This window comes from Mobula birostris, chromosome 21, assembly GCF_030028105.1.
Source record: "Mobula birostris isolate sMobBir1 chromosome 21, sMobBir1.hap1, whole genome shotgun sequence".
Classification (NCBI taxonomy): Eukaryota; Metazoa; Chordata; class Chondrichthyes; order Myliobatiformes; family Myliobatidae; genus Mobula; species Mobula birostris.
In genome coordinates, this window is record NC_092390.1 from 21,296,857 (window position 1) to 21,311,995 (window position 15,139).

Here is a 15,139-nt window from a genome sequence, read left to right on the forward strand (position 1 = left end):
CATCTGACTTTGTCTTCTTCTTCTCAAACTGTGGGGTGAATTCTATCATATTATGATCACTGTCTCCTAAGAGTTCTTTTACCTTAAGCTCACTAATCAAATCTGGTTCATTGCACAGCAGCCATTCCAGAATTGCCTTTTCCCCAGTGTGCTCAACCACAAGCTGCTCTTAAACGCTATCTTGTATGCATTCTACAAATTCCCTCTCTTGGGAACTAGCACCAACCTGAATTTCCCAATCTACCTGCATATTGAAATCCCCTTTGACTATTGTAACATTGCCCTTATTACATGTCTTTTCTATCTCCCATTGTGATTTACAACCCACATCCTTGCACTGTTTAGGAGCTTGTATATAGCTCCCATCAGGGTTCTTTTACCTTTGCATTTTCTTAACACTACCCAAAAGGATCCTATGTCACGTCTTTCTAAGAATTTGTTTTCAATTTTTACCAACAGAAGCACTCGACCTCCTCTGTCTGGCTGCTTGTCCTTGGATCTTAAGCTCCCAACTGTGCTCTTCTTTCAGCCATGACTCAGTGATGCCTGTAATGTCATACCTACCAATGTCTAACTGTTTACCAAGATCATCTCCCTTATTTCATATACGTTTTGCATTCAAATACAACACCTTTGGTGAATTAATCACCCTTTTTGATTTTGCTCCCATGTTACACTTCAACTCATCCCACTGACTGCAATTTTACTCTATCATCTGTCTGTTCTTGTCTCACTACACAATGCATCGATTTGTACACCAATTGCCCCATCCTCAGCCTTATCATTCCGGTTCCCATTCCCCCAGCCAAATTAGGTTAAACCCTCCCCCAAGGCTCTAGCTAATCTGCTCACAAGGATATTGGTCCCCCTCGGGTTCAGGTGTCACCTGTCCTCTTTGTACAGGACGTATCTTCCCCAGAAGAGATCCCAATGATCCAGAAATCTGAAACCCTGCCTCCTGCATCACTCCCTCAGCCACTCATTTATCAGTACTATCATCCTATTCCTGCCCTGACTAGCACGTGATTACGACCTTGGAGGATCTGTTCTTTAGCCTCTTCCCTACCTCCCTGTACTCACTGCGCAGGATTTCTTCCCCCTTTCTACCTATGCAACGGAGAGCAAGCAGGTGGCAATCTCACGAGGCAAGAGGAGACCACACCAGTGAGTAGCTGCACAATGAGCATACCAATTTAAGATGGCATGATGTCACCATAATTAATGGAATAACCCTCAGCAATACTGGCTTAACGTACAGTACATTATTTGTCAGACTGAACAAAAGATTATCTAGAACGTCACTAATCTCTGACCTTGGCTTCTCGCGATCTGTGAATTGGAGTCGAGTACAAATGAGCCTCCCTGGCTGCTGAGGGCTTTGAGTAACTCATTCTCCAGAGCAGGAAGGCTGGTGATGGTCTGATAGATACCAACAGCTCCACAGGAACAATGATTCAAGAAAAATTCCTAAGCAAAGGGAGAGAGGCCATCAGTATTAGATAGGACAATTCGTGAATGGGTGACATGCCAACCACAGGTGTCATCCCAATAAGAAGTGATGAATTGTCACTTCCCCTGTACTCTGATCATTCATTTCAGCCATGGAGCAATACAGTATCTTTACCAGGCATTCGGGCGGCACAGTGGCACAATGCTTTTACAGTTCTGGGCATTCTAGAGTTCACGGTTCAATTCCGGCGCCATCTGTCTGTTCTCCCCGTGACCCATGGTTAGTAGGTTAATTGGTCATTGTAAATTGTTCTGTAATTAGGTTAGGGTGGCTGGGCAGTGTGGTTCTTTGGGCTGAAAGGCCCATTCCACATTGTATCTCTAAATGAATAAATGAAATAAATAAACAAATCCTTCGGCTCAACGTGTCCATGCTGGCCATGGTGCTTACCCAGATCGTCCCAATGTCCTGTGCTTGGCCCATATCCCTTCAAGCTCCACCACTCCACGTACTATTTGAGTACTTCTTAAATTATACTATTCTACCTGCCTCCACCATTTTCCCTGGCAGTTTGTTCCATATCCTCACCATCCTCTGAGTGAAAGTGCTGCCCCTCAGGTCTGTTTTAAGTCTTTCTAAACCTACGCTCCCTAGTTTTGGACTACTACTTGGGGAAAACATTGCTACCATCCACCTTATCTATGCCTATGCCTCTCACAATTTTAAGCATTTCTGTAAGGTCTCTCTTCATTTAGTACCAAGCCACGTCATTTCTAAAATAAGAACTTTCACAAAACAGCTATCAAGTCAGGAGACAGCACAGAAAAGACTAAATATGGCAGCAATGAGCAGTGAGGGGGATGGGTGAGGGAAGGATGGCGCCCTGTTTTCAGAATTTGTTGCAAATGAAGATGCTAGTTTTAGGTTAAGCACGGTGATTCCCGGATTATGGTTGTGGGGAAGCGGGGGTGGTGGGAAGGTTTTTTATTCAGCTATTTATTTACTTTTTTATTTATTAAGATACAGCGCGGAATAGGCCCTCCTGGCCTTTCAGGTCACGCTGCCCAGAGATACCCCGATTTAATCCGAGCATAATCACAGGACAATTTACAAGGACGAATTAACCTACCAACCAGTACGTCTTTGGAATGTGGGAGGAAACTGGAGCACCCGGAGGAAACACACACAGTAACAGGGAGAACAGATAGACTCGTGATTTTCCATAAGTTAAAGCTGCCCATGCCTCAAAATATGTTAGTTGAAAGAAAACTAAGCTGGTTCATTTACATTTTTTTTTCAATTTGTATTTTGTGATACCAAATTTTATTCTGTTTCTCAAATTCTTACAATTCTTGTCAGGACACATTTCCCTAACCCAAGTGGCATAACACAGGGGTCACCCGTAATCACCGCGAGGAGCTGGCTGGATGGAGTGGGATAGCAATTGGTTCTAGGAGGTGGTCAGAGGGGAAATCTGCTTTCGACAAATGTTCAAATGTAGCACAATTATGAAAATTGTCGATCAAGCTTAAAGATTCTCTTGGCCTTGTGTCAGAAGACGAATTGCTGAATATATAACTGTGGAAAAGGGAAGCCAGGGAATTTACACATTGTTCTCATTTAGTGGTTCCTTGGCATCAAAAACATGCTAAAAAATTCAAAGGATTTCCTTTCTTCCTGTAGCAAAGCAGCTTATAAAATGAATGACATTCAATTTAACTGGAAGTCCCAAGGTCTCAGAACAGCCTGCAGTAGACAAAAAGATCACGACATACTGCTGAAACGATACCAAAGTCAGGCAGATATCACCTGAAGCAAAAGAAAAACATCACTATAAACACACAGAGTGAGTGGACCAGATGAAGAAAGGGAGACAGACAGAGAGAAAGAGGAGGGTGGGTGTGGAAATGAGTAGTGCAGAGATTAGAGAAGTGGGGGGGAGAGGGGGAGGGGGAGGGGGAGAGGGGAGAGGGATGGGAGGGGAGAGGGAGGGGGAGAGGGAGAAGGGGAGAGGAGGGGGAGAGGGGGAGGGGGTAGAGGGATTGGAGAAGGGGAGAGAGAGAGGGAGAGGGGGAGGGAGAGAGGGAGAGGGGGAGAGAGGGAGAGTGAGTGAGAAAGTGCAAGAGAGTGAGAGATTGAGAGTGGGAAAATGAGTGAGAGAATGAGAATGAATGAGAGAGAGAGAGAGTGTGTGTGTGCGCACACGCGTGCGTATGTGATGTAAATGTTTGTGTGGAGTTTGCATGCCCTTCATGCTGCAGGATGACATTTTTAGCCACACGGTGGTCAAGGAACAGGACTGGCTCCATCGCTAAGTACTGAGCTGCTGGTTCACATGGACACTGATCCACTCCATCACAGCCTCTTACCTCTTTCATCCTGGTCACCTTCAGGCTTCTCTCAACAGTCCACACCTGCTTCTGGAGCTGCTTGTTCTGCTCCTGGAGTTGCCCGATTGTTTCAATCAACTGGCATATATGCTCTAGATATCCCAGGCCTGAACCCCGGTCCGCAGCCTTATCCTGGTGTGCCTGAAAGGAAGGTGCTGTTTAGTTACTACAAATCAGACAACACGGCAGTTATCGGAGGGGGATTTTTTTTTGATTCGGAAATGGATGAAGAACAGACTGTGGATGTGATTGTCAGCCTAGTGCTGTGGAGGTTATGGTCTTTCAGGAGCTGTGAATGCCACAGACCCCCTGACCCAGCAGCTCTGTGTGGGACTGCAGCCACTGTGGAAGTGACCCAAACCTGGGAATCTGTGAGTGACACTGATGCTGGAGTAACAGGTGAGCACACTCTGCTCTTGTTGATCTGAGAGTGTTGGATGACCATACAGGCTTTGCAGCTTTAAGTTTTAAGCCTTGTCGATACAAGCAGAAATCAGTGTTGCGTGAATAATATTATCACCTTGTGACAGGAAAATCACACTTGGAAGCACCAAGAGTAATTTCATGATTGATAATCCAGGAGTGATTGCTGGCTAGGTCAATCTACTCCAGGCAAAATTGAATTTTGTAATATTAGCTCCCAAAGAAACAGTGCAATCCAATTTCCAGACAAACACAAGAATTATAAGCAAGAATTGACCAATGTACATGTAGCTTGATTTGCCATTCATCAGGACCACTGCTGACCTTCTAACTTAGCAACATTTTCTAGTACCATCTTCCAATCGCCATCAATCCCTGTTTTGAATGAATTCAGTGTCCTGGGCCTTCAATGATAGCCCTTTGAGGTAGAGAATCCAAGGGTTTGCTATCCCCTCCTTGGATCTCTATGGCCTAATCCTTTTGCTGAGACGGTGACTCTCAATAATAGACTCCTCAGCTAGGGAAACCTCTTCATTGCATCCATTCACCCTGCAAGTTGTACATTTCGAAAATGCAGGTCATGTTTTCTAATGTTTTTTGGTAAAGTTTCTCTGCTATGCGACATATTTGCAAAAAATCTGAACCTCAGGATCACAGAATTCCTTGAGATTTTTGCTTAGGACCATAACTTGACATATTAGATTAGATTAGATTAGATTCAACTTTATTGTCATTGTGCCAAGTACAGATACAAAGCCAATGAAATGCAATTAGCATCTGACCAGAAGTGCAAAAGAATAGTATTATTTACAAAATAACTGTGAATAAAAAGTAAGTGCTACAGCACACAAATAGACTGAGACAGTCCAATATGGGTGTAATACCGCTTAGCGCTGTGATGTGAGGTGAGATTCAGCAGGGTCACAGCCTCAGGGAAGAAGCTGCATTCTTAATTCCCATTCTACATTTTCACCAGTACAATTGTTCTGTGTAATCACACAACTATTCTGTTCTATTGTTCATACAGAACAGGAGGCTGATGGAAAAAGTCCCCTGTTTCTGTAATTTCCCACACAGTTTGTGCTGTTCAAGTACCTGTGGGAATGTGATCTCATTGTACTGAAAAGTTCACAGAATCACCAAGCACATTCTGGGCTTTATCCTGCATCACCATATTCCCCATTTCCTTCCCATCACTGACCAACTCAGGGGATTGGTTACCTTTTCAATTGAGGAAACAAACACGTTGCTTTTAGTAGGTCTCCACCAATAAATTTTTAGATACCGTCTCAGCATCTGGAGCTGAGAAGAAGCGGGATGGAGCTATTTACCCCTATAAATATTATGTGGAGATTTGTGACAAATATGAATATATGATATATATGTACAGTGTCTGAAATACATCTTATGGAAATGTTTGTTTGATGATGAAATTCAATAAAAAATAAATTACAAAAAAAAGAAAAAAGTTGAGAAGTAACTTCTTTAAGAATATTACTTATGTAATGACATCGGAAAACGTGCATGTTAATCGGCTGTCCTGGCAGCTCTCCCCCCGTCTGTCAAGGTTGCACGTACACAATAATGGTTCAGTGGAACGCTGATGGCCATCACACCATGAGAGTGGCACAGAGCTAGAATTATATTACATTTAATGGTCTAGGCCAAGAGGAAATAAACATATTTTATGATACAAGATAACCGCAGATCGTTCTGTCTGAGCTTCAACTGATTAGACTGAGTGGATAGACTTCCAATGCCATATTTAAGCTTGCTAACAACACTACTGTTGTTGGCTGAATCAAAGGTGGTAATGAATCAGCATTTAGGAGAACAGAGGTGGAGGGGGTCAGTAACTTCAAACACCTCAGTGTTATCATTTCAGAGGATCTGTTCTGGGTCCAGCACATAAGTGCCCTTGCTTAGAAAGCACAGAAGTGCCTCTACTTTCTTAGAAGTTTGCAAAGATTCGGCAAAGTCATCTAAGACTCTGGAAAACTTCTATAGATGCACGGTGGAGAGTTACATCAAGACCTGTTATGGAAAGAAACAATGCCCTTGAATGGAAAAGCCTTCAAAAAGTAGTGGATTCAGCCCAGTCCGTCAAAGGTAAAGCCCTCCCCATCACTGAGCATATCTACAAGGAGTGCTGTTGAAGGAAGCAGCATCCATCATCAAGGACCCCATCATTCAGACCACGCTCCTCTCTCTGCTCTGTCAGGAAGCAGGTACAGAAACCTTAGATCGCACACCACCCAGTTCAGAAATGGTTATTACCCTTCAACCATCAGGCTGCTGAACCAAAGTGGGCAACTTCATTCACCCCAGCGCTGAACTGGTTCCACAACTTATGGACTCACTTTCAAGGACTTAACAATTCATGTTGTCGATACTTAATATTTATTTATTTATTTTCATTATTTTGCTTTTTCTTTTTATATTTGCACAATTTGTTATCTTTTACACATTGGTGTATTGTCCGTCTTTTTGCGTGTGCAGTTTTTCATTGATTCCACTGTGTTTCTTTGTATTTACTGTGAATGTCCACAAGAAAATGAAACTCAGAGTAGTGTATGGTGATATTTATGTACTTTGATAATAAATGTACTTTAAACTTTGAACTTTGATAAGATGACAATAGGCTCAGCTCAATCCTATCTGCATTATTGTTTGAACTGTTCTTTGTAAACATGCAATTCAATAGAACAAAAAGAGTAAATACTGGTGAAACTAAACACGAGGAAATCTGCAGATGCTGAAATTTCAAGCAACACACATAAAAGTTGCTGGTGAACACAGCAGGCCAGGCAGCATCTCTAGGAAGAGGTACAGTCAACGTTTCGGGCCAAGACTCTTCATAGTCCTGACCAAGGGTCTTGGCCCGAAACGTCGACTGTACCTCTTCCTAGAGATGCTGCCTGGCCTACTGCGTTCACCAGCAACTTTTATGTGTGTTACTGGTGAGAATAAGCTGGTTAGGCAGTAGCTATGGAAAGAGAAACAGAATTACCATTCCAGGGTGTTTTCAAATTATCTGAAACATTAACTCTACAGAAATTCCAGTATCTCCAAAATTTTCTATTCTTATTTTCTGATTTTAAGCATCAGAATATTTTTGCTTTTTGATATTTACTGCTGTCTGGCGTTGCCTAAAAAGTAGACAACAAAATGCCCCTTGTTCTGTGACTCCGTTCTTGATGTATTGCAGGGTAGGGGCTGCAAGGAACCGCAGAGGCATCATATTAAGAAATCTGATAACAACACAAAGAAGTCACGCCATAAGCGAGCTGCAGAAGTGAGCAATAAAAATGTGGACTCATCCACAGGCCTTTTCTTTCCTTCTTGCAGAAGGTGTTCCTTGAACGGGTTTTCTTTGCTTCGTGGCTGTCTGTGGGGAAGACTAATCATAGGGTTGTATACTACACACATACTTCGTTAATAAATGTACTTTGAATCTTGAATCTTTGAATGTAATGAACCTCAGAGGAAAGCAGATCATGAGAAGAGATCTCCGTTGGACATAAGAAATGGAGCCTGTCGTTAGGTAACTGGTTCCTTCCTTAAGGCTGTTCTACTATTTAATCAGGCAGGAGCTGACCCTAAATACCTTAAATCCCATTTTAATCTCACTTCCCCATCAAGTTTTAAATTATTAGAAATCTGCATTTGTTCTTTTATCTAAGTCATAAATACAAGGAGAGTCCAAAGAGATTCTGTAAGTATATTAAAGGAAAAAGAATAAATAGGAAGAGATTAGGTGCCCCTCGAAGACAACAGTGAGCATCTAAGTGTGGAGATGGGCAAGATCTTCAGTGAGAATTTCTCCTTCATTCATAACTTGGAGAAGGACATGAACATTTGGGATCTTGAGAAAGTACAGTAAAGGAGGAGCGGGACATCTGAAGGTGCATGAAGGTAGACAAACCACCAGTTCTTTACAAAGTATACCCAAGTACACTGTGGGGGCTCTGGTTGAGATATTTCCAGTGTAGTTATCCATGACTGATGTGACAAAGGACTGGAAGTTAGTGAAAGTTTTGCCCTTATTTAAGAAGGGCTGCAAAGAAAAACTTGGGAACCATAGACCAGTAAGTCAAACATCTGTGGTGAGCAAGTTCCTGGAGATATAATATAAATGTACCTGGAAAAGCCATAGTTGATTAGGGATAGTCAGTGTGGCATATGAGTGGGAGATCATTAACTGAGTTCTTTTTGCTGAAGTAACTCAGAATGTTGATGAGACCAGAGCTGTATGTATGGTTTATATTGATTTCAGTAAGGCCTTTGATAAGGTTCCACATAGTAGAATGCTTTGGAGGGTTCAATTAGATTAGATGGAATCCAAAGCTCGAAGCACAAAGTTGAATGTAAATTTATTATCCAAGTATGTACCGTTTCTGTTACTATACTACCTTGAGATTTGCATTTGGTTGGCATGGATCAGATGGGCTGAAGGGCCTATTTGCACGCTGTATGACTCTAGGAATAGGTGACTAAATGTACAGTAGCATTTAGGTGAACACTAATGCTTACTGGGTCCCACAAGTTAGAGCTTGTTAAGTTGACTGTTTATGTTTATCCTTCATTTCCTGCTTTATAATCAGTCCCGTATCCATGCTATTTTATTTTGCTCATTCTTATCTCATTCAGCAAACTTGTGTGTGGCACCTTCTCCAGATACTCTGATCTGCACGACTTCCTCATGATCACATGGATGTAGTGGGCAGGCCAACTTTTGTGCTGCATGACTCTATGAATCTAGTATCACAACTGTTAAAAACTATTACCATTTCATAAGATTCTGGTTAAACACACAAGTTTTTATGTGCCCTACAGCTGTAACAATGTACTGTACAATGCAATTTCTTGAAGATTAATGACAGGCCAAACTCTCAGTCGTTCCCTATCTTCTGCCTCTCTACTTTCCTGATTTACTACCTTTCAATCCATGGGAAACATTCCAAGATCAAAGGAATTTGTTTTTATTTATTTTATTATTTAGACTTGAAGCCTAAACCTTTTGAGCCACACTGCCCAGCAACCCCGATTTAACTAACCTAATCACGGGACAAATTACACTGATCTACTTGGTATGTCTTTGGAAACCGGAGGACCCAAAGAAAATCCATGCATTCCACAGGGAGGATTACAGTGACTCCATACAGAGGACACCGGGATTGTACACCAACATTACAGATGATCATAATTAATGCTTAGACCCTAGCTTCTTAATAGAAACTTTGAGACATAGGCCATCACTTCCAAGGGATTAACTCGCATTTAGTCTCATTAATTTTTCCAGTATTTTAGTTTTACTGATGTTAATTACTTTATAAGATACTTAGTGTCACTACCCCCTTGATTTTCCACAATACATTCTTCCACTATGAAGACAAATTTCTCATGATGCAATCTCTAGGGGGCACAGTTTTGCTTTTGTTACTTTTTGCTCTTATCTAGTACAAGTCCTTGCTATCATTATATCCCTTACCAGCATCTCATCATTTTTATTAATATCTTGCTTATCCTTTGCTGGTCTGGTACTTCTTTTGGCATTTTGATAAGTCAAAGACTCATGTTGAAACAGTCTTTTGGCTCATCATGTACATGCCAACTGTCTACACCCATTCCATTTAAAGAGTCACAGAGTCATACGACCTAGAACCAGGCCCCTTGGCCTAACTAATCCATGCCAAATTCTATCTAGTCCCATTGACCTCAACCTGGACCATAGCCCTCCAACCCCCTCCATCCATGTACTTGTACAAATTTTCTTCAACGTTGCAATCAAACCTGCTGGCAGCTCATTCCACACTCTCAAGGTGATGAAGTTCTCCTTCAGGTTCCTCTGATATTTTTCACCTTCCACCCTTAACTCAACCTCTGTTCTGGACCCACACAACCACAGTAGAAAAGGCTTGCTTGAATTTACCCTATCTATGTCCCTTATAATTTTGTATATCTCTACCAAATCTCCCCCTCATTCTCCTACACTCTAGGGATAAGTCCTAACCTAACTGACTTTTCCTGATAACTGTCTTCAAGTCCTGGCAACATTCTTGTAAACATTTTTGGTACTCTTTCAATCTTATTGATCTCTTTCCTGTAGGTAGGTGACCAGAATTGCACACAGTACTCCAAATTAGGACTCACCAAAGTCATATACAACTTCATCATAACATCCCAACTCCTGTACTCAGCACTCTGATTTATGAAGGCCAATGTATCAAAAGCTTGCTATACTACCCTGTCTACCTGTGATGCCACATTCAAGGAATTATGGATCTGCATTCTCATATCCCTCTGTTCTACCACATTCCTCAGTGCCCTACCACTCACTGTGTAAGCCTTACCCTGGTTTGTCGTGCCAAAGTGCAACATTTCTGCATTAAATTCCATCTGCTATTTTTCAGCCCATTTTTCCAGCTGGTCCAGACTGTGCTGTAAGCTTTGACAGCCTTCCTCAATGTCCACTATGCCCCTAATCTTGGTGTCATCGGCAAATATGCTGATCTAGTTTACTGCATTATCATTCAGATCACCGCACAGATGACAAAGCAATGGATCCAGTACTAATCCCCTGTGGCACACCACTATTCAGAGGCCTCCAGTCTTCTCCTGCTAAGCCAATGTTGAATCCAATTTACTAGTTCATCCTGAATGCCAAGCGACTGAACCTTCTGGACTAGCCTCCCATTTGAACTTTGTCAAAGACCTTGCTAACGTCCACGTAGACAACATCCACTGCCTTTCCTTCAACTTTCCTGGTAACTTCCTCCAATAACTCTGTAAGATTGGTTACTCATGATCTACCACACACAGAGCCTTATTGGCTATACTGTAACACACACAAAATGCTGGAGGAACTCAGCAGGCCAGGCAGCGTCTATGGAAAAGAGTACCGTCCTGCCGAAGGGTCTCAGCCCGAAACAGTGACTGAATTCTTTTCCATAGATGCTGCCTGGCCTGCTGAGTTCCTCCAGTATTTTTTGTGTTTTGCTTGGATTTCCTGCATCTGCAGATTTTCTCTTGTTTTTTGTTGACTATACAGTAACTAATCAGGCCCTGCTGAACCAAGTACTTATATATCCTGTACCTTCCAATAATTCACCCACTACTGACGTCAGGCTCACTGGCCTATAATTTCTTGGCTTACTCCTGGAGCACTTCTTAAACAACATTACTTTTCATCCAGTATCACACCTCACCAGTAGCTATGGATGTTTTAAATGCCTCTGCAGTTCCTTAAGGTTGTTATATTTGGGGGCGGTATTGCGGATAAGCTCCCACTACCTATTAAATGCTCCTAATGGCATGCATCTCAAATAGCCTCTGACAACCAAGTCCAGCCCTTGGCCTTCACGTGTGGCTTAGCTACCAAGTCTGGTGGGACCATTTCTACTGACAGAGAAAGGGGCAAAGGCAAGTTATGGTGCCTTAAAAACAGTCACTGTGGGCACAAAGGCTCATCGGCCGTAGTTGGCAACTTAGGAAAATGATTTCAAATCTCCGCTGTCTTGTGGCTATGTTCACTCAAGGGGAAGGCTTCGGGAGTAAACCCTGAAGAAGAGTCCTGAGCTGGAGTCCCTAAGACAGTCCTACCTTGAGTTCAACGCTGACTGGCAACTTCTGCAATGCCACTGGTGCCAAACTGTATCAGTCTCTGCTGTTCCTTAGGACTTGACAGCTCAGTGGAGAGGGGGAGCCTGCTACATGGGCAACAGCTAGCTCCCCATATCGTACTGCCTGGCTTGGATACTGGCTTCTCTATCATGTTGACAGCTGGGACTCAACATCCATGGTTGACCCCGATCAATGAAGGGCCTCAAATACCTCTGCCAGGGCCCCCGCAATTTCTGCATTAGCCGCCCGCAAGATGCAAGGGCAGACCTTGGGCAGCTCTGGGGCCTTATCCAACCTAATCTGAATTGACTTTATTTCTTACATCCTTCACATACATGGGGAGTAAAAATCTTTATGTTACGTCTCTGTCTAAATGTGCAATGTGCAATCATAGTAATTTATAATAATTTATAATAAATAGAACAGTCAATGTAACATAGAAATACACTCAAATCAGTTAATCAGACTGATGGCCTGGTGGAAGAAGCTGTCCCGGAGCCTATTGGTCCTGGCTTTTATGCTGCGGTACCATTTCCCAGATGGTAGCAGCTGGAACAGTTTGTGGTTGGGGTGACTCGGGTCCCCAATGATCCTACGAGCCCTTTTTTTCACACCTGTCTTGGTAAATGTTCTGAAACATGGGAAGTTCACAATTACAGATGTGCTGTGCTGTCTGCACCACTCCCTGCATTACCTGGTAGTGATGCAGCCAGTCAGGATGTTCTCAATTGTGCCCCTGTAGAAAGTCTTTAGCAATTGGGGGCCCATACCAATCCTCCTCAACTGTTTGAGGTGAAAGAGGTGCTGCTGTGCCTTTTTCACCACACAGCTGGTGTGTACAGACCACGTGAGGTCCTCGGTGATGTGGATGCAGAGGAATTTAAAGCTGTTTACCCTCTCAACCCCAGATCCATTGATGTCAATAGGGGTTAGCCCATCTCCATTCCTCCTGCAGTCCACAACCAGCTCTTTTGTTTTTGCGACATTGAGGGAGAGGTTGTTTTCTTGACACCACTGTGTCAGAGAGGTGACTTCTTCCCTGCAGGCCACCTCGTTATTGTTTGAGATAAGGCCAATCAATGTAGTGTCGTTGACAAATTTAATTAGCAGATTAGAGCTGTGGGTGGTGACACAGTCATGGGTATACAGGGAGTAAAGGAGGGGACTCAGTACGCAGACCTGAGGGGCTCCTGTGTTGTGAGTCAGAGGTGTGGAGGTGAGGGAGCCCACTCTTATCCCTGTTGGCAATCTGTCAGGAACTCCAGGATCCAGCTGCACAAGGCAGGGTCAAGGCCGAGGTCTCTGAGCTTCCTGTCGAGTCTGGATGGAATTATGGTGTTGAATGCTGAACTGTAGTCCAAAAACAGCATTCTCACATAAGCATCCTTCTTCTCCAGATGTGTTAGGACGGTATGTAGAGCAGTGGCTATTGCATTGTCTGTCAATCAGTTGTGTTGGTAGGCGGATCGTAGGGGGTCCAGTTTGGGTGGTAGCATGCTGCAGATATAATCCTTGACCAGCCTCTCAAAGCATTTGCTTATTATTGAGGTGAGTGCGACAGGACACCAGTTCAGGTATGTTACCTTGGTCCTTTTTGGCACAGGGACAATGGTGGATAATTTGAAGCAGGAGGGCACTCTACACTGGGAGAGGGAGAGATTTAAAATGTCTGTAAACACACCTGCCAGTTGTGCTGCGCACATCCTGAGTACTCGTCCTGGGATGCCATCCAGCCCCATAGCCTTGTGACTGTCCACTCATTGGAAACATCTGTGTACCTCAACCTCAAAGATGACCAGGTTGCACGTTGTAGCGGTGGCTTTCAATAGACAATAGGTGCAGGAGTAGGCCATTCAGCCCTTCAAGCCAGCACCACCATTCACTGTGATCATGGCTGATCATCCACAATCAGTACCCTTTTCCTGCCTTCTCCCCATATCCCTTGGCTCTACTATCTTTAAGAGCTTTACCTCTTTCTTGAAAGAATCAAGAGAATTGGCCTCCACTGCCTTCTGAGGCAGAGCGCTCCACAGAACCACAACCCTCTGTGTGAAAAAGTTTTTCCTCAACTCCGTTCTAAATGGTCTACCTCTTATTCTTAAACTGTGGCCTCTGGTTCTGGACTTCCCCAACATGGGAACATGTTTCCTGCCTCTAGTGCGTCCAATCCCTTAATAACCTTATACGTTTCAATCAGATCCCCTTTCATCCTTCTAAATTCCAGTGTAGACAAGCCCAGTCGCTCCAATCTTTCAACATATGACAGTCCCGTCATCCCAGGAATTAACCTTGTGAACCTACGCTGCACTCCCTCAATAGCTAGAATGTCCTTCCTCAAATTTGGAGACCAAAACTGCACACAATACTCTAGGTGTGGTCTCACCATGGCCCTGTACAACTGCAGAAGGACCTCTTTGCTCCTATACTCAACTCCTCTTGTTATGAAGGCCAACATGCCATTAGCTTTCTTCACTGCCTGCTGTACCTGCATGCTTACTTTCAGTGACTGATGAACAAGGACACCAAGATCTTGTTGTACTTTCCTCAGAGGCTCAGAGTTAGTGACATGAAACGATTGAGCTCATCTGGGAGAGAGGCCGCGATGTTGGTGGCACCACAACGTTTGGCTTTGAAGTCTGTGATAGTATGCAACACTTGCCATAAGTCACGTGTGCTATTTGTTGTGAATCTTGACTCAATTGTTGTCCCTATATTGTTGTTTTTCAGCCTTGATAGCTTTGCACAGATCGTAGCTGCTTTTCTTGAGCTCTTGTTTGATTACCAGCAATGTAAACTCTATTTGCCTTAAGACAGCAAGCACCTCCTCTCTGTAATCTGGATGCGGTCCATGACCTGATTACTGTTTTGCCTCAGTTCTGTAGACTTTGTGCCCATCTTCTGAGTAAATAACAAATGCAAAAATTTCATTTCAGATCTCCCCCATCTCTTTCAGCTACTTACATAGATGACCATTCAAGAGGATCAGTTTTGTCCCTTGATAAACATAAGTGATTCTGCAGATGCTGGAAATCCAGAGTAACACACACAAAATGCTGGAGGAACCCAGTAGGTCAGGCAGCATCTATGGAGGGGGGTAAATGGTCGATATTTTCGGCTGAGACTCTTCATCAGGACCCTTCATTAGGACTGTCTCTTGTTATCCTTTTGCTCTTAATGTCTGTACAAACCTTTGGGATTCTCCTTCACCTTGTCTGCCAGAGCAAACTTGTGTCTTCTTTTAGCCCTCCTGATT

General features: G+C 43.3%; 1 protein-coding gene across 4 annotated transcripts in view; it reads right to left on the minus strand.

Annotated features, from left to right (window-relative positions):
* Positions 1 to 15,139, minus strand: part of LOC140185668 (uncharacterized) — a 100,235-nt gene that overhangs the window by 61,340 nt on the left and 23,756 nt on the right. For all 4 annotated transcript variants that reach the window (XM_072239145.1, XM_072239143.1, XM_072239142.1 and 1 more), the window contains exons 3-4: positions 3,820 to 3,981; positions 1,314 to 1,467 (exon numbers count right to left, since the gene is read on the minus strand). In XM_072239145.1, the coding sequence (XP_072095246.1) occupies positions 1,314 to 1,467; positions 3,820 to 3,981 (316 nt within the window). The remainder of the gene's footprint in view (positions 1 to 1,313; positions 1,468 to 3,819; positions 3,982 to 15,139) is intronic.